The sequence below is a fragment of the Camellia sinensis genome, chromosome 14 (genome assembly GCF_055761805.1).
Source record: "Camellia sinensis isolate YWXY chromosome 14, ASM5576180v1, whole genome shotgun sequence".
NCBI classification, from domain to species: domain Eukaryota; kingdom Viridiplantae; phylum Streptophyta; class Magnoliopsida; order Ericales; family Theaceae; genus Camellia; species Camellia sinensis.
In genome coordinates this window covers 142,347,297-142,375,030 of record NC_138974.1, presented here as the reverse complement: position 1 = coordinate 142,375,030, position 27,734 = coordinate 142,347,297, and the positions used below count along the sequence as shown (strand labels likewise).

The 27,734-nt window shown below is 34.5% G+C and overlaps 1 protein-coding gene across 1 annotated transcript in view; it reads left to right on the top strand.

Annotated features, from left to right (window-relative positions):
* The window catches only part of LOC114319272 (uncharacterized), a 56,049-nt gene extending 31,484 nt beyond the window's left edge, over positions 1–24,565 (top strand). Inside the window, exons 9-25 of the mRNA XM_082905342.1 lie at positions 4,303–4,508; positions 4,608–4,725; positions 4,825–4,924; positions 6,752–6,899; positions 7,085–7,137; positions 7,980–8,060; positions 9,676–9,683; positions 9,859–10,022; positions 12,166–12,320; positions 14,374–14,431; positions 15,631–15,703; positions 17,651–17,752; positions 17,884–17,980; positions 18,064–18,192; positions 18,273–18,478; positions 18,596–18,736; positions 24,223–24,565. Of these exons, the coding sequence (XP_082761468.1) occupies positions 4,303–4,508; positions 4,608–4,725; positions 4,825–4,924; positions 6,752–6,899; positions 7,085–7,137; positions 7,980–8,060; positions 9,676–9,683; positions 9,859–10,022; positions 12,166–12,320; positions 14,374–14,431; positions 15,631–15,703; positions 17,651–17,752; positions 17,884–17,980; positions 18,064–18,192; positions 18,273–18,478; positions 18,596–18,736; positions 24,223–24,405 (2,022 nt within the window). The 3' untranslated portion in view covers positions 24,406–24,565. The remainder of the gene's footprint in view (positions 1–4,302; positions 4,509–4,607; positions 4,726–4,824; positions 4,925–6,751; positions 6,900–7,084; positions 7,138–7,979; positions 8,061–9,675; positions 9,684–9,858; positions 10,023–12,165; positions 12,321–14,373; positions 14,432–15,630; positions 15,704–17,650; positions 17,753–17,883; positions 17,981–18,063; positions 18,193–18,272; positions 18,479–18,595; positions 18,737–24,222) is intronic.
* Positions 24,566–27,734: the final 3,169 nt, after the last annotated feature.

Genomic DNA, 27,734 nt, shown 5'->3' with positions numbered 1-27,734 from the left:
CTAAAAAAGGAAACTACTAAAATATGTTGACTTCTAAAACCAATTTAAGACTAAACAAGAAACACAAATAAAAACCATTTAAATAACTTGACCCACATGACAACCCATGGGTGACCCCTTCAGCCCGTGTCAGCAAATATTAAAATTACCAAAATACCCCTAACCAAAAAATTCTAGAAAATATGAAAATAGTCATAAAATAATACTCTAGTAACACTAGAAATATAGTTTTCTATTTGAAATCAAGTTAATGTCCAAATATCATTACTTCTTTGAATTTAACCTTCCTTGAGCTTTGTATACTCTGCATCATAAACTAGGATGGTACAGGACTGAAGTGTGCCAATAAACTTCATAGTGGAGACAAGAAGAGTTCTAACATCTGCTTGTGGATTTGGAATGAGTAGTCTGTGAGAGGGAACCTCTTTGGGTTCTTTGGAATTGTTCTCATTCTAAATTGTGGTGACAATAGTCAATTTAAGAGTAATGGCTTTTAAGTATGGGAAGTTGGTCTTTTTGTGTGTGCGAGGTAAAGAAGGTAGGATTCATGTTTCAATCTCATTTTCTCCTAATGGTAAGCAATTTAACTGTTTAGAACCTTTTTCTCTGATGCCATCTTGAAAATTGAGAAGTGTTGTGTTTTGAGGATTAACTACTCTATATGTCAATCGCTTATATCTTTGCTCCCTTGTGGCAGTCTTATGAAGTTGGATATTGTACAAGTTTTGCAGGTTCCTGTAAACCATGTATTTTTTTTTTTTTTCCTTTTCTTTTCTTCTTCTCTCTATTCTCTTTTTTTTAAAAAATGAGGATGGTTTTTGGGGACTGCTTGTTCTCTGCCAAGCTTAGTTAAAAAGAAGTAGAAGAAGAAGTATAAGAACTTGAAATTCACGGATAGACTCTTCAAGAAAAAGATAGGAACTAAAAATTTATGGATGGAAGTTGGGAATGGGAATGGATGCTGGATACAGAAGGATTTGGTGTTTGCTGTTTGTTGGGTTCTTTTGGAAGGAAAAACTGAGTATTTTTAATATCTATCAGTCTTTATAGTATTTGTTGGATAGAAGATGTTTTCCAAGTTACTGTGTGGATCTCCATGTCTAAAGGTTTTTGTTATTTTGATTGTCATTGAAGATATGCAATCTTTCATGGAATCTGCTGAGCCCTTCTTTTGGTATGCTTTGTCTAGGTTTACAGTTTGGTGCATTTATGAATATTAATATTATCTAATGGCTCTTATTGTGATTAAATTTTACATTTGCTGCTCAATTTTGGATTAGTTAGAACCTTCTCTTTGATGGAGCCAATTTAGGAATGAATTTTATTAGAGAGAGAAAATCTCAATTAGAGATACAAGATCTCTCATGCTTACAAAATACAATGTAAAAATATCATCAACTACATTTCCAAGACTCTACCTACCTATTTATAGGCCAAGAGACCCAACTAACTCTTATGGTGCTAAGACATAACTACACCACTATTTCTAACTACATCACTCTTAACCTCAAAACTGACAAGTTACCATATCACATAAATTGATTCAGAATTGTGAGTCGTACAATTGTATCATGACATGCATAGATTCATTGATATTCATTAAAATATGTGAGTTTATCCTATGCATTTAAATTGAAAAGGGCTCACAATCGAATTGAATTGAATGATTCAAATTATGAATCTTAAGATTTTGACAGTTATGTCTGTGGGTATCTATTTTATGCTTGGCACGTGGCGAGCCCTGCGGGTGTCACGTCAGCACCATTACACATCCACGTGGCAGACCCTTGAGGCACCACGATGAGTATGTCATCACCACCACACATCCATGTGGCAGACCCCTGACGCACCACGATGAGTCGGGGTCATATGCCTAGCCTAAGCGGGGGCATGCACACCACCAAGTATGAAAACAATGCCACAACTCACTTTGATAAAGCTGGCTCACCTAGAGCTCTTCGTTGCCCATCATAACTCAAGAAATATATTCTCTACCCACTCACCCCAGCTCCATAGCAACGTAGTTGGACTCTTGGCTCACCTATGTTTACTTAGCTGCTTAGGACGAGCCCTTGGCTCACCCATACACTCACCCTCTTGGCTACCTAGGTTGGGAGCAGGACCTAGGCGCTCCCCCTTGGGATTATTGGAGGATTGTGGATTGGAGGCTAAGACTTCGGGATCGTCAAGGTCATGTAGCTGTCTCCCTACAGTGACAGCTCCCCTTTTGACCTGGCTTAGAGAAAGGCACGTTGACCTTACACTTACATCTGATGCACATATGATACGCCTCTCTCGAGATATCATACCTACAGCTGCAGCTCCTATGATGCAACCTTTCCAAGGATCTGAATCATAGGACACATCTAGTAGGGCTGATATCACCCTCCTGTCGAGTCGAGGAGAACTCACTGTTTGTCTTGAGGTTGCTTGGGCTCCAATACTCCTGGAGTCTATATAACGGCATCATAAGTGCAACCACAATAACACAACAAGAGCAACAAGAATCACATGGCATATACTAAGTGTTCAAGGTCTTTCATTGCCACCCCTTTCCTCTTTAAGCTTGCCTTGGTCTTCTCTTCTTCCACCTCTGGTGATCTCAGGCCATTGAAGTGTCTACCATCTTCCAAGAGGTCAACGATCGATCGCCTCTAATCTCTATCACCCACAATGTCTAACGGCCTCAAAATTGGGCCAATTTTGAAATTGCTTGACTTCAGTGGGCCACTGTTATATAATTGTCACTGAGTGGTAAACTGTGGAAAATAAACAATATTATGTCAAACTTTTGAAAGAAATTCACTGGGAGATATTCAGTGAGAACATGCCCTTGTTAAATCCTAATTGATATGAATTGTGGAATTGGAGACAAGACAACACTTTGCAGGTCCATGGTCCGATTGGTCAATCACTATTATACTCCTTGTTAGAAAGAAATGGATATTCTATTTTTATATCATATTCAAGTGTCAATTCACTTCATAACCAATATAGTTTTCTATGTGTAACAGGCTATGATGCACAGACACGGAAAAACGCAAATTTTTAAAAAATAAGGGACATGACACGATGGGGACACGTTCAATATATATAATTTTATTTATTTATTATATGTAAAATTAAAAAATATAAATATTATTTATTTATTTTAATATCAAATATTATTCACAAATTAAAATTTTTTTATAAATAAAAATAATTTATTTAAACAAATAATAATATCTAAAAAAAAGAAAAAAAAAAAGAAAAAAAAAATGTTTGTTCAAATATATATCTAGTATATAATATATTTACTATTATTATTAGTATATAAATATATATACTATTATTACTATTATTATTAGTATATAAATATATATATATATACTATTATTATTAGTATATAAATATATATATGTATATATATTATTAGTATATAATGTAATACAGCGATCGATGGTCAAACGAGGGCGCCGAAAATTTTAGCGAGAGAGAGAGAGCAGAGAGGGCGATTGATGGTCAATCGATGGTCGATCGAGGGCGCCGAAACCCCATAGCGAGAGAGAGAGAGAGAGAGAGAGAGAGAGAGCAGAGAGGGAGACGACACAGAGAGGAAGACGAGGAAGACGACACCTGATCGAAGAACATACCTGATCTAGGGCTCCATTTCAACAGGTTCTTCACCCTCTCTCTCTCTCTCTGTCTGCAACAGGTTAGGGTTTCTCTCCCTCTCTGTCCATAACGTATCCATAGCGTGTCCAACAGTGCCCAAACGAGTGTCCGGCTGCAAAAATTCAAAAAAAAAAAAAGGGACACGTAGGGTAGAGTGTCGGACACGTGTCAACCGTGTGTCCGACGCGTGTCCGTGTCCGACACCCAAACGTTGTCTTAGGAGACGTGTCCGTGCTACATAGGTAACAGGTATATAATGTTCATATGTAGAAAGGTTATTGCATGATTTAAAGCATACGACAAACAGTTGTGTCTAGTTTGTACAAGCTTGATTTGATGTCAATATATGCTGGTTTGTTTGAAATTTTTGGCTCAATTTGATTACATATGCTTCCCTAAGGTCGTGTCTACAGCCATTGTGGATTGGTTGACCAAGTAACCTTTGCCACCCTTAGTTGTAGTAGAAAACTGTGTAGGTTTCTTCTATTTCCTGGGTTACATTGATTGCATTAGATACCATGAGCTGCACTAATAGGATGTAGATAATTCGAACAACTCAAGGAGAATGAATCAATATTCTGTGTTTTCAAATTTATTGGAGCGGTTGTATGCTTTATATTCATACTCACATCCTGGCTCTTTTTGAAGCTTCACTGCGCTGATGTGGATGTGGTTGATGGCGCTGTTTGCATCTTGAAAGCAGTCCTCTTTAGAAGCAATTCTTCCTTCGCTGGAAGCAGTCTCACTGATACTAGAAAGATGGATGCTGTATTACCATTGCTCTTACACCTTTTAGATGAACGTGATGGCACAGCTAGGGCTGTTGTTGTATTCATTGCGGAATACTGCTCCATGTATCTTTTTTCCTTTTTAAATTTTTTTCATTTGCATTAGTAATTCATGTTCTAGATTTTTATCTTTTCAAATCTGACTGCTAAACATTGGTTTACCAGAAGCACAGATAACCAGTGCCTTGAGGAAGTTCTACAGCGTCTTGCTTCTGGAGCTGTTTTATGGAGGAGGAATGCCATTGATGTTATTTCAGAACTATTTCATATATCACCAGATTCGGTGAATATACTTTCCAGTCTAATGTGATTCAAGGTTGCTTTTGATGGCAATAAGCCTTTTGATAAATTGCATGTCTTTACCCCCTTGGCTATTCTTCAGGTTTATTGCAGGCAAGATATAGCAAACCACTTGCTGAAGCTCCTTGGAGATGAAGAACTGGTAATTCGAGCACAGGCAACAAAGTTGATTCCTATGATGGGTTAGTATGAGATTTAGAATTTATGATTCCATGTTAAATCTAAAATGCTTGTGATAAGTATTTCATTAGAGTTTACGTAGAAACATGCTTATTAGGAAACAAAACCAAAAAAAAAAAAAAAAAAAGAAGAAGAGAAAAAGGAAAAAAAGGTTTACTTGAAGATCTGTTGCTTCTTGTGGCAACTGTCATTACTGAGTAGTCGTGGACAGTAGCTTTGGCCAGTCTCGTAGTCTTAGTATGCTAGGTTGAATGCTTTAGGAAGGAAAGGGGTTGGGTTTGTGAGTTGGAGTTGTTAAGGTTAGGAGTGAGGTGAAAGGATAGTAAATTGCCATGGGTTGGGCTTGTGAGTTGGAGGATTTAAGGTTAGGAAGAGTGAGGTAAAAGGATAGTAAAGTGCTAAATAAAGGAAAAGGAGAAAGCGGAGTAAAATTTAAAGTGAATTTGTCAAGTAAAAAGGAGAAGGAAGAACAAATAAAGCTAGATGGTTGGAAAGGCCTTTTGATGAAATGGAAATTAAACGTAGTTTTTGATTTTGAGAACTCCCTAGGTCCAAATGGTTTTATTATGGCTATTTTCCAAAATTGTTGGGACATTTTGAGGTTTAGTTTGATTTAATGAGGGGTTTTACTAAATTTTTCAAAAATGGAGTTGTCAATGCTTGTACAAATGCTGCATTCATATGTTTGATTCCTAAGAAGGAGAATTCTTTGAAGATTGGGGATTTTAGGCCTATTATTTAGTTACTTTCTCATATAATATAGCATATATGGTTATTTCTAGGAGATTGATGATTTCGGGTGACACTATACTTGTTTCTTAGGGAACCTTTTGTTGGGGGTTGTCGGATTTGGATGTAGCATTGGTGGCAATCAGATAGTGGAGTAGGATTATATATCTCAAGGCGTGTAAATTGTTTTTTTTAAGATTTAATTTTTGAGAAAATTTATGATCATGTGGATTGGGGTTTCTTTCATTTTTCTATGGATAGGAAAGGATCGGGAGTTAGATGGAGGAAATGGATTCATGGTTAGCCTTCTTCTATTGAGATGCAACAAGGATCTAAGACAAGGTGACCCTTATTCTCCTTTTTGTCCACGATTGTGGTTGATGTTTTGGGTTGAATGGTCTATAGGGCTAAGGAGAGAGGCTAGGTTAAGATTTCAGTTTCTCATCTTCAATTTGTAGATAACACCATTTTTTTTCTCCATTGTGGAGCACTCTAAAATGGTTAGTTTGCATTCCGTTTTGAGGAAAGACGTGTGCTTTAGATTGGGAATAACCACTAGTGATAGGGAAAAATTCAGGGGGAAGGACAAAGGAAAGAGCAATGCCTAAATCAAATCAATTGATTTGTCATGGTGGAGAATAAAAGCGGCACACAGACTATACTTGAGCTTCGGATCAATGTCCCCAAAAGCAAGGACTACGCACGCATGTTTCAACGAGAACACTGAAAAAACCTAATGGAGCTCTACATAAGATAGCCATGAAACTATGACCGATAGATTCAGACACTTGGCCACAGCTGCATGCAAAAGGAATGTGGTTCTGGTTGAGGCTTTCTGTCGCGAGATATATTGCATAGGATAGTTGGCTTATTAGGTTGTTCCGTTGAATCTTTGCCATTGAGATATTTAGGCCTTCATCTGGGGTTAATCCTAGGGCTGAAAGTTTTGGGGATCTTGTGATTGTAGGCATTCATCTACTCTCATTGTCTTGGTGAGAAAAGAATTGTAATAACCTTTTGTCTTCGTGCTATTGCTTGTACAAATTAAGTGTCTCGACTATAATCCTCTGCTTTAATGAATTGTTTATTTCTTCTTGCAGACCCATCTCTGCTTTTGCCTGCATTAGTTCGTCTTGTTTGTTCATCAGATGAAGTAGTACATTCATCTGCCAGAAATGCATTTGTCGCAGTGCTCAAATATCATAATAAAAAATTTGAAGTTTTATGCATGCTGCTCGACTGTCTTAGGTATATTGCTAGTTTAACTTGTACTTGTTTCTTTGTTTGTTTGTATATGGCTTCAAAGGCTTGATTTGTTTGCAAGTGGTTTGTTTCTGGAAATTTTAGAGTACCAACTTATTTGGTTCTCAATATCATTAATACATGAGGCAGCTGTTTTACTTGTGTAACTTTGTAATTTGTATTTTCTTCAGCAATATCTGCCAGAATCCAGATCTTCCTCAAGCTCTAGGTGATGGAGGGAAAGGTGTGTCTCTCCTGTTTTGATTATAGAATTGATCAACATGCTATCACATCCTTGTTCATACTCTTTTTTTTTTTTTTACAGTTTTATGGAAAATTTTGGAACAGAAATTCTTTGATCTTGTAAGTCTGCAAAAAATCTAAAAAGTCATAAATGGATATATTATACATAAACCACATTTTTCTGACTACTTCTGACATTTTTGGAAATATCTTCTCCTATTCTTGTACAAGTCAAACATTTAGCATAACTTGGGGGATACTTGAATGGGGCCATGAGCTGCCTTTAAGTAGATCATTCATATGGCCTAAAATCTTTATTTTGACTACTAAATTATATACCCTGCATTATGATTAGGTCCCATTAACTGGACCTTATTTTTTGTTAATTATTTATAGAGTCAATTTTTGAATTAGGCTGATCAATTGGCTAGACTATTTGCATAAAATATGGATCAATCTTCTGAGACCTACCTTGAATTATTTGCTCCAGTTGCTGCACCAAAGAAAATTCCAATTAAATGGACCTTAGGAATATGGATTTTTTGAGTTAGGATATTTAATTTGATGACCTTGCAAACTTATAACCACCATTGCCATACCAATTCCAAAATTGTCATAAGGTTCTGAATTTTTCTTTTCTGTTCCTCCATCGAAGCATTCAATGGAGGCACTTTTATGTCAAATACTGGGTTTTAAGTGTTCTTACAAAATAGTTTCAAGGTACTGTCTGTTGAGTGATTTTATTTTCAATCACATTTTCTTTCTTTTTATTTTTTATTTTTTATTTTATTTTTATTTATTTATTTTTTTCCATTTATGTTTTACCTCTTCATTACATTGTAGAAGGGTCAAAGTTGGATGCTGATAGAGTGCTCAAGCTGATCCCTCAGTGGTCAGAAAGTGCAAGCTTGATTATTTTGCAATGTGTGTATTTTATTTTATTTTATGATAAGTAATTTCTTCTATGAAAATTTGATGTTTCTTTTTTTATTGGTTTGTAAATTTGATGTTTCTTGGCTATGGTGTTCTTTCATGTGCGTGTGGCCTTTGTTCATTACCTTTCTGAGTAGTGTTTTTTGTATTTGCCTGTTTAATGTATTCATGTGTTTCTGTGCTTGGCTTAGGTTATTTTATTGTGCTAGATTATCACCTTATTAATATTGCTATTAAGCTTGTGTACTGTTCTCTTGTTTTTGGCTTGTCTACGTAATGTCAGACATATTTGGTTTGTGTAACACATCAGTGCATTAACAATGCCTTAATTACAGAATTTTAATAATTATTGAACATATATACATGCATATGTATCTATGTAAGAATGGAAGTATATTTTTAAGGTAGTCCTTTATAGGACTTCATCCTTCATATTTTAATAAATGAGCCACATACTTTTCTTCACTATTCATATAAATACATTTATGATGAACTATTCTAGACTTCAAGGGAACAACATACTTTTTTGGATTCATGGTAGACTTCTATGTTAAACCAAAAGATTGAGTTTATTATTGTGATGAAGAAAGTCGTGCTTTTCAATCTGTTCTTTTGTCACCGAAGAAGCACAGACACTTCTAAAAATGTGGCGTGCCTGTGTCAGACACTGACACTCATTGGAAACTTCCCGACACATGTTTGACACTCATCAAAACATGTCCAATTTTTTTTTAGAAAAATTTGGACTCTCTTTGGACATTTGGAGAACACATATGTCCATCGCTTAAACAAAGGTGTCTATTGATTAAACACACATGAAACTAATTATAAGTTTAAACAAAATAACCTATGATACAATAATAAAAGAAAAAACAATATAAATTTATAAAAATAAGTGTTATATTGTATTTTTTTTTATTATCTTTGAATAATATATTCATATATATGACATATAATTAATATATAAAATTATTTATTTCATACATGTCCCCCACATGTCGTGTCCTGCATTTTCTGAAAATTGACATGTCGGCGTCTATGTCGTATCCTTGTTGTGTCACATGTCAGTGCTTCTTAGTCTGTCACAATAGGTTAATGCTTATTGTGGTAAAGGCCTAGGACTTGGGGGTGTGCTCCCTCCAATGTCTCAGGTTGAAAACTTCTTAGGTGCAAACAATTTCTTGGCGCCAATCCATATGAGGCTTTGCCTCGGCTTTAATTGGGCCCCCCCATTAGTGGACAGTGGGTTTGGTCCTCTGTACTAATCAGTGAGCCAGATACCGAGTTATCAAAAAAATGTTAATGCTTATTGTGGCCATCCAATTTGTTTGTGAATTGCTTTTTAAATTAGATATTAGGACTTTTTGTCCACTTTTCTTTTCTAAGACATACGTGGAAAAAGTTTTTTTTACTATCTTGGTAATAATAAAAATACAATTGTATTTTGTCTTTCAAGTTTTTATTTATTGATGTGTTCATGCTGTGTCATGCCATGAATTTTTTGAAAATTGTTTTGTTAGTGTGTCTATTGTGTCATATCCATGTGCCCTTTTCCTTATCCATGCTTCTTAGTCTATATCTGCACCAATCCCTTGTGCTGTCTCAGGTCTGCATGTAAGTTATTTATTGACTTGAGGCTAGCATAACATTTTCAACTTGTCAATTGGTGTCCTTAAGTTGTGTCTAGATGACTTCTTGGACTTGCTTGCACTAACGGTTCTATTTCTCATGAGGTCTCATTTTCTTTCAGCCTATATCTGAATTTTTTATTTTGTTGTGCTATATATAGGTTGAAGACTGGAACTCGTTAATCGAACCATTGATTGACAAGATGTTTGCAGAACCATCAAATGCAATTATTGTCAGGTTCCTAAGTTATATAAGTGAACACTTGGCAGATGCTGTAGATGTTGTCTTTCACCGACTTCTGTTACATACAAGACAGCAAAACAGGTGAGTGTGAATTGCGTTATAAAATGTTCTCTTTGATTCCACGTGTAACCTCTCGATGTTCGAAAAATCTCATTCATAATCTCTGATAGTTCAAATGCTATAATTGAATTGTGTACTGGTTATCTTATGTGCTTGATTTACTGTTATATATAATGGTTAGTTAAAAAGTTAATTCAATGACCATGAAATACAAAGACTTCCTGTTTCCTGTTTTGTATGCTGGTGTATGGGCTGGCAACATTGCATATAGGTAATAATTAACTACTCAAGCTAGATTGCTGAAGTGTGCCTGTGTAAAATAGCCTAACAACTAGTAAATCCACAACATATTTTTTCCCCCTTCTTTTTCTCACCTTGTGTGAACCAGCACCTTTGTCTAGTTTACAAATCACTTAAAAGGATCCAGATGGTAATAACTAATTACTCTAAAAGCCTAGGCTGGAAAGTGATGCGACTTTCATCGATATAGAATTACTCTAATGGATTTTCTTTGTTATTTTCGTCCTTTTTTCCTATCCTCTCTGATTGTCTCCACTCTTATTTTCCCTACTGAAGTTGGAGATGAGTGGTAAATCTATCTAAACCACCCCATAATTAATGTGTACTTGGTATTCAATTCAACCTATTGGTAAATCAATTTTACTTATTCAATTGCACATGTACCATGTGTCCTTTGTTTGAGAACTGCTTAAGGTACTCCAACTGTATCATTCCACTGCAGCATTTTATTTCAACTCTTTGGCTTTTCATTTACTTGTCTGAATCATGCCATAATATGTGGCTATTGAGTATATTCCTTACCATCTTCAGTGAATATCCCCATCATCAATAAAGGAAGTGGACATGTTCTATTCCTTTCTCTTTTATTAGTATGTTTTTTTCAATCATTTGGTCAGTGCTAGAAGTCAAGAAGTTGTTTCATATTTTACTTGTGATTTGTGTGCATCCCACTTATCCACTATGAAACATGAAAAGAGTCTTGATTCATGTTTTCACATGATGCCATAGTTGTGTAGGATGGGTTTCAATTTTTTACCTTAAAACAATTGCATCTGTTTTCAATGTTTTTATGTTTGGTGTGTAAACTGTTCTCTCTCATTATTATTATCATAGTTTTCAAATCTGGATTCATATCGTGAATCGAAATGGCTTCGTACCGAATAGTGAATTGAATCGAATTGTGAATCGTAAAGATTCTGTCACTTTTTATAAATTATTTAAAAATATATATCTACACATTTAGATGTTAAATATATCTTATGAATATGACATATTTACACTTAAATCAATGAAAATGTTATTTTGAATGATAATCACGTAGTTTAATAGGTAAGAAGTTAATAAAGGTTCCTATATAAGATCACTATCTTACCTTTTTTCTTTTTTAAATATTTTTTATTAACAGTTCTTAATAAAGATAATAACCAAATAGACAAACTATCAATTTCCAAAGAAACAATAATTAACAAGGATATTGATATTTGGACAATAAGCATACATAAGTAACAGTGAAATAATAAGAAAGAATTATTTAAAATATTTTATTTTAAAGCGTAAAACATTTTATAAGGTATAATTGACTTTACACATGTAATATTCAATTATATTCAATTTAATAAAATAGTAATAGATAATTCATAGTGTAACTTTAATCTTAAATATTTTTAGAAAATATATTAAGATTTTTTAAAGGGAAAAAAATGGAAAGAAAGGTTAAAAATATATTGGGTCTGACTGAATTTGATTGGATTCTATTAAAAACTCCATGATCACTAAAATAATAATAATAATAAATCATGTATATATATTGGTTATTTTGGTATTAAACGCTATCACAATTTGTATTATGTCATTTTTACTAAAAAGATAGAGAAAAGAAGAGTCGAAAATATGTCGGACACAATAATTTCAAAAATTGCATGAATCATAAAAAGTGAATTGAATCGTGAATCGATTGTGAATCGTGCATCGATTGTGAATCGTGCAATTCATTAGAGATTCACTTCCAAAATAGATTCACCCATAGATTCGTATCGATTTTTCAAAAATGGTGAATCGAATCGCGAATTGTAAGATTTTGATAACAGAGATTATTATCATTATTATTTTTTTCTTGGGGTGAAATTGATGAAAATTTTTGCAGATGGGAGAATCGAAACTATGAAGTTGATAATCCTCTGAAATTGGAGCATTCTCTCTTTGATCGCCTTTGTCCATTACTTATTATCAGGCTGCTTCCATTAAGAGTTTTTAATAATCTCAATTCTTCACTTATATATGGTGAACTTTGCAAACAAGGTATGATGATCTGTGCCTTCAGTGAATTCATTTTTTCTTTTTCTTTTCTTGTCTGTTTATTCTTTGCGTCTTTCAAGGTCAGTTCATTGTTCTTGTGAATTTATAAAACGTAATAGTTGTAAAGTTTGTCCATCTCTAAGCCCCTTTCTTCTTCTTTTATTTTATTTTATTTTATTTTTTTATTTTTTCCCCTAGTGAAATTTACAAGTATTTGGCGGTTCAACGTAAATTTCTCTGCTTGTTTGCTTGTATATTGTCATCTCTAAAATGCTACATTAGTGACTGATAGTATTTTTAATTTTTCTGTGTGGGTGTGGATACCAGCTTATGTGTGGTATTCTGGCACACAACCCCCCCCCCCCCTTCTTTTATCCTTATTCTTTTTCGGTTGCCTTGTGGACTTGTGTCACACAAGGGAAGGGGTTCTGGGGGAGGTATGAAATATGTTTGTATTCTGCCTTGTTGCAACTGGTTGAGGAAACTTTACTCTGTTGAATGTCAGCCAATGAGAACTTGTGTTTTTTATCCTGTTTAACTGGAGTTTTTCCCTTAATTATAATACTTTTAGTTGATGGGCCGTTTATTCCTCATCTTTGTAAGTAGTTATGTTATTACCATGTCATGTTTTGAATAACTAAGATTAGAAATCATAAAATTAATGTTTGTAACTGTAAAATTTTTTGTATCCTTGGTGGCATGGTCTAAATACTACTATCAAAGTCAGCTTTCCGCTTTGAGACAAGTTCTCACTGCCAATCACTGATCTATTAGTCCATAACCATTTTTTCCATTTCATTTGCTGAGAATGCTGCTAAGAATGCTTCCTCTAATTTAGAATCTCACATAAATGAGTTCCTAGTTTAATCCTATTGCAGTCTTATTTATTAGTTATGTGGTGCAAATTCATCGGAAGTGTGGATTTGCACCCATGACTCTTTTCATCTCAGTCAAACCTGTAATCATCGTGAATGTAGCTATTTTTGCCCTTCCGATCTAAAAAGCATATAGACTTCTATGGAGGATGCATGTCATGTCATATGTTTTATAGACACTCCTATAAGTGTGCCTGCCGATTCTCCAACTTGTCTTAATTAAAATTTTATATTTATAATACTGGAAGCTTCCTGGACATTTCTCGGACACTTTCAGTGCCACTTCATGAAATCTTCGAACATGACCTTTGTAATGAATCTCTTCACAGTAACAATGCTCTAAATTCTTCATAATGCAACTTGTGTACTCTAAATAAGTTTGGAAACATTTATATGATGAACACGTCATGCGTATTTTAATGTTCTAAAATTGTTTTGCACTCTTTAGAATGCAATTTTTACTTGAATGATATCTTGATGTTTGAATTATATGGCGTTTAAATTTTAGTTAGTGTTGTTTTTTTTCATTACCTTTGAATAAACTATTCATATATTTGACATAATAAATTTATTAAAACATTAATTTTAATTGTGGCCTATAATTTTTGAAAATTCTCGTGTATGTGTGTCTGTGTTGTGTTGTATGTCGATGTCTTTGCTCTACTTAATTCTATGAGTAAAGAGTTAGGATCGGTGAAGTTGTACATTTCTTAAAGTTCTCTGATTGCCCTAGACTGAGCTGTGTGAGTAATATATATCAGAAACATATACAAATATTTATGTTGAATTTTTCTTATTCATCCTTTTATATGTTTGTCTCAAGTTTTACCCCTCCTAGCATTTTTATAGATTTGTTGTGTGGATTCTTTATGGTTAAGGCATTTTTCACTCTACCGTTACGTGTTGTGTTCCAGGGTCCCGAAGATTAGATATATACATTCATTTCTATTTTGTAGTTTCAATATTTTATTTTCTGGTCTGAAGTTCCGCACTTAAGAAATACAATCTGCCATAATTGTCTTGTTTTACCATGTAATGAAGTCCTTAAGGCCAAAAATAAGGATATTGCAGCTCTAAACAAGCCTTTTGCAACTCATTTTGCATTTCATCTCACAAGCTTTGTTAGAAACAAATCATCCTACGCTTATGGCTAACTCCGCTTTTCATAATTGGAAATCTAGATACAGGTTATTTTGACATTAATGATGCTGAGAGTGTTGCTGGAATTCTTCTGAACAGGTCTTTTTGACAATTCTCTCGATATGTGTATCCCTTGTTGTTTGGGCCATGATAACCTCTTAGCATTAAAAAATAAAAATAAAAAGGAAGCACATAACACAACTCCATGTGTTCTTTCGACTAAAGTGTGCCGTTGCAATTTCTGTCCAAATTAATTGGAGATGCAACTCACGCACCTGTGTTGAGAGTGAGTATACAACCATTTTCCTGGGTTGAAAAATATCCTTAAAAACCATCTGTATTACAAAATGCCAGTGTCTTCTTTCTCTCCCTCTTCCGTCCATTTCCTCTCTTCTTCCACTCCAACCACCTCCTTTCTCTATACTAACCCCTGCCACCCCTTTCCTCCTTCCCTGCCGCCACCACCACACTCTACATCTCTCACTCCACTGATTCTCTCCCTCTCTATCTTTTCTCATTTCTGAACAAATGATGCAAGTCAATGACCAGTTAGAAAATTATTAAATGATGGGGCCATCTATTTCACTCTCTTTGGATATTCACATTGGATGGTTTTGAAGTTGCTTGACTTGGATAGTTTTGAAGTTTCCTTTAGAATTCAGAAATTTTAAATCAACAACTGATCATTGATTGGCCTTTAACAGCAACGGCTGGCAAAGATGCGTGGGAAAGATTATAAGATAAGAACTAGTCCCAAAAGCTTAAGATGTTAGAAAAGGTGCTCAACAATGCATATCAAGATCTCGAACACCCTCCCTCATATCAAGATCTTGAACACCCTCCCTCGTGTAACCCTGTCCTGCACGTAGAGATGGAAACATCCAAACATTTACAAAAATAGAATCCAAACAGGGAAACAAATGCAAACTGAGAGACATGAACCCAAGACTTCTCCAAATCTAAACCCTGATACCGTGTTAGATCATCAATAGTTCCAAAAGCTTAAGCTGTTAGGAAAGGGGTCTGACAATACATATCAGGGTCTCCATCAGGTTACAGATTGGGAATGATGACTAAGTGCGACTTACATACGAGGGTATAATGACCTTTTTTTCTTTTACCATTAATGATGTGAGTGGTGTATTTTAGTCCAAAAACCACAGGGAGTTGTGAGCTTATTTTTTATTGTCAGGGGAGTGATTAGTACATGGCCCAAACCACCGGGGGTAAAGTGAAATATGCCTTTTAAAAATAAATACTAAATGAGGAGCTGATGTTACCGCTACTATCTATTTCAGGGCATTTAATAAGTTCGAATTCGAAGATGTTCAGAAACTTTCAGCTGAGCTTTGTGGCCGGATTCATCCCCAGGTAATTAGCGATGCCAAATGTTCTCCTTATTTGCAAGAGAAGTTACTTTGTTTTTACAACATTTTTTTGGTTACAAATACACACTTATCAGTATATCAAGTGAAGCATGAATGCTGTTTGGAAAATAATAATAATAATAATAATAATAATAATAATAATAATAATAAGGGAAAGAAAATGCTGGACCAAATGCTATTGCTTAGATGACGTTTTAATGCTTGATTACATTTGCTACAAAACAAATTCCATGGTACATGTATTTTTTATAATTATTTTTTGACAATTTCAAAATCTTAAAGTCTGCCCAGTTTAGTCCCCACTGGATGCTATCCCTTGGCATAATTTGCACAAAGTGATTGCCCTTAGGTTCAAACCCGTAACCTAAAGATTAGTAGGTCAGGTTTTAACCACTGAATAGATGCTAAAATTTTAAAGTTGATATTTGTTGTGCGTGACATTTTATGGGGCTTAATGCATTATCTGGTTCTTACAATTTTACTGAGTGCTCTTTACAATGTGGGGATTGTAAATTTTTACTGTATTAAGCACTAGAAGAAAGTTGTTGCCTATTCTTACTAGGGCCTTTTCCTCTATTTTCTTATTAGTTCAAAGAATTTTTGTTTGTGCATCTATGTACAATCTTTTTTCAGATAATCTTACATTAAGGGTCCCCTCTCTCCTTTTCAAAGCTTAGTATAGGCAACAATACGCACAATTTTACTTATCCATTCATTTTTAGAGTTTGATATGCAGTATATATATTAGTTATTTATTTATATGTTTTGTGCATAAGGATAACTAAGCATTATGGAATTTCTTACCCTGAAAAGAGTTGCAATTATATGATTCTGCCAAAATTTACATAGATTGAGTTCTGCTGTGCTTGAGTTCCCTCTGGGTTTACTATGTAGGGCCATATTGTATTAATGATGAATTTCTAAACTGTAGTATATTCATATAAATAAAATGTAGGAGCGAAAAAGTTGAAATTCTTAGTGAATTTCAATGCCCATATTAGTCTGTCCCCAGAAAAAGATCCCTGCTTAGATAGTGCATCACTGGATTATTTGCAGATAAAATTTAACCAACTCAATTATGTTGTTGGTCATACTTTCCTGAAGTGTAATATTTTCTAGAAGGTTTTGTTTGTAGCCCCCAAGATTTCTTTTTATAAAAAAGTGTCAAGTTAAACCTTATTGCACCTTTTCACCTCTTTTACGTATTTAGTAGTTATTGAAAGATTCCATTTGTAGTCCTTGTGTACTTGATTATTTTAACTAAGGTTTTTTGCAATCCAGTTAATTATGCATTTAGCACTTTACTGATACAAGAGTTTAACCCATGGACACTGGTTTTCTATGTTTGAACAAAGGTAGTGAAGAGTTTATTTTTTCAGATTTTGTAGATTTACACATGCTTTAGCATTGTTCCCTGGGGTGAAGTATGCACTTTTGGTGCCACTTGGGACATGATTGGAAACAGAGAAGGCTTTGTTCCCTTTTGATTTGGATTGCTGGAAGTCCATAGTTGTTTCTTTTATGTTTTATTTTAGGAGGGGGAAAAATAAAGAAAGAGCAATTGTTGTGTTTCTATAGGAAACTTGAGGTATATAGATAATCATCACTTGCTACATGCCGACTCTTTGGAAAAAAAAGTGCAGCTAGTCTGTTTCTTCTTGGTATTGTTATGATTCTCTGCATGAATGCTGTGTTCTGTGTCAAATTCAGTTCTTCTTGACTGAGTTGAGTCACATGTAGTAGAGCATCCTCCTTTAAATAGTCGACATGAACCAATATTCCATTTAATTTTATTGTAATTTTTTATTTATTCAAATATCTCTTCTTGTCACTCTGCTATTCAGTTCTATGCAAGGGTGTTACTTTCTAATTTCATATTCAGTTGTTCTCTAATTTTACCTTCTAATCTTCCTGTCTTGTGATTTTGCAGGTGCTATTTCCACTTATTGCCTCGCAATTGGAACATGCTGTAGATGCTCGTGATGTGCTGAAGATAAAAGCTTGTTTGTTTTCAATTTGTACATCCCTTGTGGTAAAAATCTGTCATCAACATTCATTTGTCATGATTCATTACTATTTGTTCTGGCATTTAAGTGTCCTGTATCTGCTATTACTTGAATAACATTCAACAACTAAATGACAGTAGTTTCTTCTTGTATACAGGCTAGAGGCAGGGATTCACTTTTACATCCTATTGTGCTCAAAATTAGGAACACTATAGAAACCGTCTTGTTGTGGCCTTCATCTGATGGGGATGAAGGTAACAAGTTTGCTTTTCTAAATTTGCCAATCCTCATACTGTTACTAAAGCCTGATGGCTGCAAGTATCTTTCTGTCTTTCAGTTTCCAAAGCTCAGCATGGGTGTATTGATTGTCTAGCACTGATGATATGTACTGAACTACAAGCTCTAGAACCATTCAGAGACTTGACCTCGAAGAACACAAGCCTTGTGAGAATGGACAGCTGTTCCCGTCAGTATCTTATTTTCTCTTTGTATAAGCACTTTTGTGTTTTACAAGAATTCAACCGATCTCTGTAATTCTAAATGCAGGGGATGCTGCAATGAGAGATTCAGTACGCAATTATGTGATCCATCAATTAACACGTGATAAGGACTGCACATATGAGGCATCGATATCTATGTCATTTGTTCTATGCATGGCTAATGTTCTCATCAGTGCTTGTCAAAAGATCCCAGACTCTTGCAAGAGACCCTTTGCTCGGGAAATTCTTCCACGTCTCATTCAGTCTGTAGAGGTATGTCATAATAAAGGTCACAATTGTTGGGTTCGAGTGGTACCGACTTTCAATATCTAGCAGCTCCTCATTTTTAATATTACCATTCCTCTTTATTCATCTTGGTGGTGATAGCAGGTGATGATGGAATCAGAGTATAGAGCTGCATGCCTCCAGGTTTTCTTCTCAGCAGTATATCATCTGAAGTTTACAATTCTTCCTTACACTTCTGATCTTCTCAAAGTCTCTCTGAAATCTCTTAGAGAAGGATCAGAAAAGGTAAAAAGTCCACTATGATAGACTTAGTACGTCCATTTTCGGTTTTCTACCAATTTATTGGCAAAAGAAAGCAAAAAGCAAAATCAAAAGCCTCATATGTGGGGCAACCTTGGATGACTTCAAAACTCGGTGCTCTTTCACATTTACACTAGGGTTGGGGCTAGATATCCCGTTGCTCACCTACATACATATAAATAAAGAGTGAGCTAATGCCCAGTAAATAATATCAGAGTAAAGGGGTTAATGAATGAAATTCGCATGTAAATAAATAATACTTGCATTTAATACATATGGAACAAAATTCCCATTCATAACGTACTTAAACAAATCATAGCAGAACGACCTCAGGTCTAATCCATTATACGTGGTACATGTTGAAGGGACAAAACGACCTTGGGTCCAAATAGTTTTCATAACTAATCGTAACGTATGTACTAAATGACGTCGGGTCCAACATTTCCATACTCTTATCCATGCGCATATGCAAATTCAAGATCATATTCACATTTAATGGATCCATGCACAAATGACCATCTGGTCCTTCACATTGTATGTACAAAATGACCTTAGGTCCATTATTTCCAAATTCATATTTACGTGTGTGTTTATAATCATGATCATGTTCACATTCGTATTCACATTCAAAACGACCTTTGGTCTAATCAATTCTTTGTTCAAAATGACCTTTGGTCCAATCAATTCTTTGTTCAAAATGACCTTTAGTCTATTTAACAATCATACAAAATGACCCTCGATCCAACTCATTTGTAAGATGACCTTAGCTCTATCTTGTCAAATATTTTAAACGGCCTTAAGCTCATTCTGTGTCACTGTCAAATATACCAAACGGCCTCGGGCCTATTACACATTCTCATCTATTAGACCAAACGGCCTTAGGCCTATTGTGTATTCATACAAAACGACATTTGGTCCAATCTTATAATTTCGTGCTTATCAATCACGTTTCAAGTCTTTTACGAATTAGACAGGTAGAATACTCATAATACAAATTCATGATTCGGGAAAACTTGCCATGTAGGTAATATTTAGAAAATAAAATACATGAAAATATCTTTACTAAGATATTACTCACAATGTTCAGATGATTGATTCGTCCTCGCGATTGACCCTACACAATCCATAGCACATATGGAAATCGGGTCACGATACAATTCAATCCGTTCTTTACTTCATTTATCTTTCTTAGGCTTCTTCCCACCTCTTTAGTTTATTTAGAATGCTCAATGTATGTCTAAGAGTGCTTAGAAATGAAAAAGAACAGAAATTGAAACATAAAATAACTTTTCAAAGTTCCTGAAATGGGGCACTTCGCTCGAGTGCAACATTAGTCACTCGAGTGAACCCCTTGGTCTGCGAAAGTACTGGATGCTCTCATTTTATGCTCGAGTCAACTTTTTGGTTGTTCGAACCAAGACTGAGAATAAAGGGTGGTCGCTAGAGCGGTCTTTTGGTCGCTCGAGCCAACCCCCAATATCTGCAAAAGTACTGGGAGCTCGAAGTGTACGCTCAAGCCACCTTTCCATCGCTCGAGTGATAGGTCGAATTTATGGAATTTCCAGATTTGAAGAACAAGGCCCCAAGCTTGATTTTAACACTTAAATGCATGCACGACTCACTCAAACATGCAAGAGCACTCCCAAATACATATAATTGAAGCTAGCTTCACCTATAGTTCAAAATTTCATGAATTCAACAAGATTCAAACCTTAAACTTTATGTTTGTAAAATTTATGTTTTACATCTTGCATTCACAAGCTTCAAGGCCTTAAAATTGGACTTCAAAACTTTACAATTGATGCATGCATGTGAGATACAACTCTTAATTCTACATGAGTTACAAGATTCATGTTCAAAAATGAGAAAACATAACAAATTCATGCATGTATTTATGTTAGACCTCCCTATTCATCATCCTTAAAGCCATTTCTTACATTAACTCTCATAATCTTCTTAAATTCATATCTTTGATAACTTAATTTCATGAATTATAAGTTCATGACTTACCTAGAGTTTTCAATCAACTCTTCACAAGTTAGTTCCTGAGTTCTTACACAATTCTTCAAGCACCTAGCCAAATCTTCAAGATTGAGCCTCACTCTCTCTAGAATCACACTTCTCTCTATAAAATGCTCTCTCTACAAGCTGAATTTTGAGCTCAAAAATGAGCTAAGCACCTTAATTAGCATATATATAGGCTAGGTTAACTTAATTCACTAATCCATGATTAAGTTAAGTAATTGGAGCTTATTTTAATGGGAGTAATCTAATTAATTCAGTCTGAATCAAATTTTAATCAAATTTCACTATAGGTTCTAAAAATTATGCCGATCACAATGATTCAATCAATTTTGGTTTCTGAAACCGATAAGGCCTTCAATTTCATATTATAGTCGCATATAGAATAGATCTCTCTACGAGGGATAGATATAAATTCAAAAACATATATAATCACATGCTTAGCATCCAAAATCATATTTAGCACATAATCACAAATATAATTAAAGATTAATGGCATCAGACAGAATGGGGTTATCACAGTGTTAGTGGAGAAGAAGTTGACAGTAAATTGGAGACTTAGAGAGAAGCACTTGAAACTAAAGGATTTAGGATAAGCAAAACTAAGACATGGTACATGGAGTGTAATTTTAGCAACAGTAACAAGGGAAACAGAGAAATGAAGATTGAGAATCAAAAACTATCTGAGAGTGAATATTGTCGTTATTTAGGATCGATTATCACAATAACTGGGGAGATTGGAGTAGATATGGTTCATAGAATTAAGGCGGGGTGGCTTAAATGGAGGAGTGCGTTTGGGGTACTATGTGAAAAATGAATATCCACTAGACTAAAGGAAAGGTCTATAGAACGGTTATTAAACCAGCGATGTATGAGACAGAATGTTGAATAACTGATAAACAATATGTAGGTAAAATGAGTGTTGCTGAGATGAGGATGATAAGGTGGATGTGTGAAAAGACTAGAAAAGACAGAGTTAGGAATGAGTATGTTTGTAAATGGGTAGGAGTAACATTGATAGAAGATAAGTTGAGAAAAAATAGATTAGGATGGTTTGTCATATACTGGAAGTGTTAGGGAAAGTGGCAGACTTAGATTGACCTGGGCTACTGTAATAAGTAGAGATATGAATCTCCTGAATTTGACTAACCAAATGGCCTTTGATAGAGTCGAGTGGAGAAGAAGGATTCATGTAGTTGATACCATTTAATGGGATTTAAGCCTTGGTTTGGTTCGACTCTTTGTAACCTGCAAAAACATTAGGGTCATATTTGAGATTAATCAACGAAGAGGCATGAACACAAACATGCATACATGACAATTTTTACAAAAATGTAGGACAAAACATATGGGGACACAAAACATATTGTTTTATATATTTATTATATGTTATCTATGAAGCATGGGTAATTTGAAAAATATTGCCGTACTTGTACCTGGATACTTGCTGGGTACTGGTGCTCGTACCGGTAAGGCTGCATGCATATTGGGTATTTTTTATCCATTCTTTGGCAGTTGGGTACTCTTTTGGTACTTTATGGGTACATCAGGAGTGCACCAAGCTATGGGACATTGGTGGATATATGTTTAATTTATTAGAGAGTTCTTATTTACTTGAAATTGCAAATCCTTTACTTGATGTGTTAGGGATGAAAGATGTATTGTTCAATGATGAAGTTGATGGAAGTGTCAAATTTTCAAATTTTGCTTAGTTTGCTTTTGGAATGAAACTTTGTTTTGTAATTTCTGCTATTTAATGGCATTAAAATAGCTTATAGACTTTGCTTTGGTATTGGTATTAGTATTGTTAAATTATGATTTCTCTTTTGGTTTTGTAATTTCTTCTTGTAGTTTTGGTATTAAACTTTAATTTGTAGATTGAATCTATACTATAAATTATAAAAAATGAAAAATTTATTGACGTACTTCTACAATATCCTATTCTATTTTTTTTAGATCTTGACGTATCAGCGTACCCGTATTGTACTCGTACTAGTATCTATACCCACACCCATGTTTCATAGTATGTTATATATATATATATATATAAATATTGGGCAAACTTCATTTTACTCCCTTACGATTTGGGTCATGTGCGGTTTACCCTCCTAACATTTGGAAATGACTACATAGTCCCCTTGCGGATTGTGGACTGAAGTGCAGTGTTATGTTTGTTAACAAATTAATGAAAAGACTAAAATACCCCTATATTTTTGTCGTTTCTTTTGGAAGGTAAAGTAAACTTTACTCTCTGTGCTTTCCATGTGCGATTTACCCAATTGAAATTTGAAAATGAGCATATACCTGTTTCACATTTACTGTTAAGTTAGACAGAGTGTTTAATGGTTCACTTCAATCCACAAATCACGTGGGGGTTATGTGGTCATTTCCAAACGTTAGAAGGGTAAACCGCACATGGCCCAAACCACATGAGAGTAAAGGGAAGTTTGCCCATGAATATTTCATTTAAATTTAATAAAAATACGCCACATGACACAAATTTCTAGGGTTTAAAAGAGAATTCATTAATAGGTATAAATCTACATTAATTTTCTTTTATCAATAGATTCCAAGTTATTAAACTTGTAATACATTTCATATGTTTAAACAATAAACATCTGTTTTCCAAGAGTCTGAAGTTTTGTCCGACTTTAAAAATATTTACATGTTAGAGGTGTTGGACACGGACACACGACCATAAAAGTATCAGGGCTTCTTAGGTAATCAAGTACAATGCTTTTTCAAATTCTTTGCTTCTGAATTTTCGAATAAACTATGATTACTGAAGAGCATTTTAGTGACCCTATTTATAATACAAGTACACATTACATCAAAATTAAAAAGTCATGCTTGGATGCAACTTAGAAGAGAAATCATATTACTGTTGTTTAAGAACCCAACTTCTAAAACGTATTTACCATAAAAGAAATTTGGCATGAAGTTTAATTGCGAGTTTACATGCTTCATTTGACTATAGAACAAGCACTACTGTTGGCTTTCAGGCAGTGGATATATTATTCTACTATAGCTTTGTCATTCTTTGTTTAAATCACATACACATTAATGCATATGTTCACAGACTTCCTTCTCATGGACGGTTAGCTATGTAGCTCTTGAACTACTAGATACTATTTGGCATAGAAAAATTGGACATCACTCACATATGTTTGTTCAATATTGAGGTTCTACTTACCCATGCAATGCAAGCTCCCGATAAATTTGTAGGCCTCGGCCTGAATGTTATAGAAAGGAGAAAGAGTCATAAGATGGTTGAGGTTGGGCGTTTAGAGAATAAAAACTTTTCCTGTCTGCTTTTTTGTGTTCTATGGATCAGAGACAATCTAAAGATGGAAATGAGATTGGTGTTTTCTTCTTTTCCTTTTATTTTTGAGTTGCATAATAAACAACTACTGAACATTTGTTGTAAATGGCTGCACTTTGTTGAACAGGAAAAAATGGCAGGTGCGAAGCTAGTGGCATCTCTAATGGCAAGTGAAGAAGCCATTGTCAACAGTATTGCTGGAGGACTACTAGAGGCTATAACAGTACTTTCTAGTTTATCATCTTCTGATCCATCACCAGACGTACGTCAAGTGTCCGAAAAATTGCTTGCATGTTTAACTTCTCTCTAAAAAATTGCTTGCATGTTTAACTTCTCTCTAAATTTTGTTTTACTCCTTTTCTTCTTGTAGTTTTCTCTCCACTTGCTACATTTTTCTTATCTTTGAAGTACTTGTACAAATGTATATAATTACAAGGAAAGCTGCTACTTTTAAGTATGTGTGGTTTATATGCATATTATGGGCCTAATGTCTCACCTTTTCACTTAAGAGAAGTGAGTACACCTTAAAATTACACTACCTTTCCTTCACATTTGAAGAATAGTAAGTTTCACAAATTTAACATAGTTATATTGGACTCCTTGGTGATTTAATTTACATAACACTTTATATATGTAAAAATGGCCAGGTCACGAGCCTATTGGGCTCCTGCCAAAAATTGGTTCGGTCTAACCCATTTGTGTGGAATCGTGGCCTAGGTCCAAGCGCAGGCCCAGATCCAAGGGGTACTCGAGCCTGGATTTGAGGTGGGTTTGTGCTAGGCTTGATAATTTTTTTTTCTAATTTTTTCACCAAAATAGCTTGAAAGTGACGTTTAGGCAGGTCAGGCCTCATATTGGGCTTGCTTGTTGGGTCAAACGTTTAGGCAGGTCGGGCCTTGGGGCGGGCCTCATATTGGGCTTGCTTGTTGGGTCAGAAAAAGCATGACCTAGGCCCTAGGCTTGGGCCTCGGGCTGGCGGGCCATTTTTAAACCTTTAGGGTCCGTTTGTTTTCAGAGGTAAGGGATTGTTACTGAGGGGATTATTAGTGGGGAGATTGTTAGTGAGGGGCGTGAGGGGATTGCTAGTGAGAGGATTAAGAAAAATTGTGTTTATTTGACAACCAGTGGACTAGTAATAGTTCATTTTTGTTTTGAGAGATACGGGTGAGATGAACCATGTAAAATTATACAAATACCTTTGTATTAGTATTGAATTTGAGCTTATACCAACCAATAAATGCATTACTCAATTAAACTATTCAAAAATTAAAATTAAAATTACATAATTAAAAATAATAAAAAAGTTCAACTATTATTATTATTATTATTAAAGAAGCCAACCAATGGTTTCTCCAAAACCAGCCCATGGTTTTGAAGATATGTTCATTCGATTAACAAAAAGATGTTACCTTTCACTTCATCCATTTAATGCCAACCCAGTAGCTTTTACTTCATCCATCTAAGGCTGATGATGATGGAGAACAAAATCGAGATCAACCTTAATGAGAATGGTGATGTTGCTTCATTTGAGTATGATTTTTTTTTTCTTGCAAATTTTTGGGTTTGTGGATGAGAACGACGATGTTGCTTCATTTGAGCTAATTTTTTGTAAATTTCCGAGTTTGTTGATAGTTTCTGAAGATCAAAGGAACATTTTTGTGGACAAAATTGTCATTCACACTCTAATATCAATGACTTAATTTCTAATATCAAATCCTCTGGGCCTATGCTAATCCTTTTGTTGGAGGGGATTTAGAGTCTGAATGGATTATCATTCCAGTGGCTATTTTGCAAACGTGATATTGTGAATCCGACATTACTACTAATCCTAATCCCAAGCCTCAACTCGAAAAACAAACGAGTCCTACAGTTAACTTATTTTTATTAGTAATTTGTTAATCATATGGATTGAAAAAGGGGAAATTATTTAACAGTGGAGTAGAGAAATAATTACAAACATATGGAGTGTGCAAGTGATTGTGTGGTGGGGTGTAAGTCCCATTTGCATCCCATGTTTGTGTAATTTATTTATTTATTTTTCTTGTTACACTGTTAAGTAATTACCCCATTAAAAAAACGATGTCATTATTGTTATAATGAAATGTAAATTTTATCTAATTTATTTTTGTGTCTTTATACTATTTACATTAGTTTTTGTAAGTTTGACTAAGTGACAAAAGTTTGTTCTATTTTACTTGGAAAATTTGCTATGGCACATTGAAATAAATTTTTTCAAAAATGCTAATTAGTTACCATGAATGCTGGTAGTCTTATGTTGGAAAGATATACAAGTTTCCTCTAATATAAATTACCATTGTCAAAGTTTGGTCTTTTAGTATTCTCTTTAATATTGTTGTTAAATTAATACATTATGTACAATTTAAAAGGAGCAAGCATGCAATTTCCCCCTTATACATATATATCGTTAAGGGTTAGGTTTCTTTTATATTCTCTCATGTTGAGTCTCAACATTAGAGAACTTGAGCGGCCTACAGGACCCGCTATGAGTTTTGTTTCGATAATTTGAACTATTCATTTTCGTAGGACCTTCAATATATATTATTCATAAAAAAATTAGTTCGATCAAATAATTATAATTTTTATTTTATTTTATTTTATTGCATTTTTTTTTTGAAAAAATGGACAAATATATTTTTGAAATATATAATCTATTTTTTTAAAGACAAATATGATAAAATGAAAATGTTACATTATTGAATTGATCAAAAAAAATTATGAACGATATATATTGAGGATCTTATAAATAAATGGTTTGTATCATCGAAATGAGACCCGTAATAGATTCTATGGGTCTCTCAAGTTCTCAACTTGTTAAGTTTATTGAATTGATCAAAAAAAATTATGAACGATATATATTGAGGATCTTATAAAATAAATGGTTTGTATCATCGAAATGAGACCCGTAATAGATTTTATGGGTCCCTTAAGTTTTCTCATGTTGAACTCATGTTGAGATCTCAACTTGAGAAACCCAACCAGCAAAGTTTTTTTTTTTTTTTTTTTTTGAGAACATGGGAAATATTAGATTGATAAAACAATAACAGTATATGAACAAGATTCAAGATTCCAAATAGTCATCCCAACCAAACAACAAAAAACAAATCCGTCAAAAAAACAGTTATGATCCAGGAAAAATTACCGATTTGCTCAAAGATGTGGTCTAGAAGTTAAGATCGGCTTGAAAACCCACTGTCCCTGTCACTGCTGCTCAACTCCGCCACTACTGCCGCCAAGGAAGTATACTCACAATGGCATGAAAGAAGGCTTGAGAGATGAGGGAACCATTGCGAGTGTCAAAAATTTATGCCGAAACCGGAGGAGAAAACTCTCAAAATTCATATTTTAGACATAAAAAGTTTAGATGTACACCCTAAAACTGTAGATCTATACTCGTAGATCTATACTTTAAAAGTGTAAAATAAGTTGTTGGAATGTCGCCAAAGTATCATCGGAGTATCGCCAAAATTACCTAGAGAGAGAAGCTCTGCTCTCTCTCTCTCTGGACCTGTGCTAACCCGTTAAGGGTTGGGCTTACTATTAACTTATTATGTTATTTAGGTTTGTTTTGGCAAATTATTAAAATAGTTAAAAAATCACTACCTAAAAGTTAATTATTTT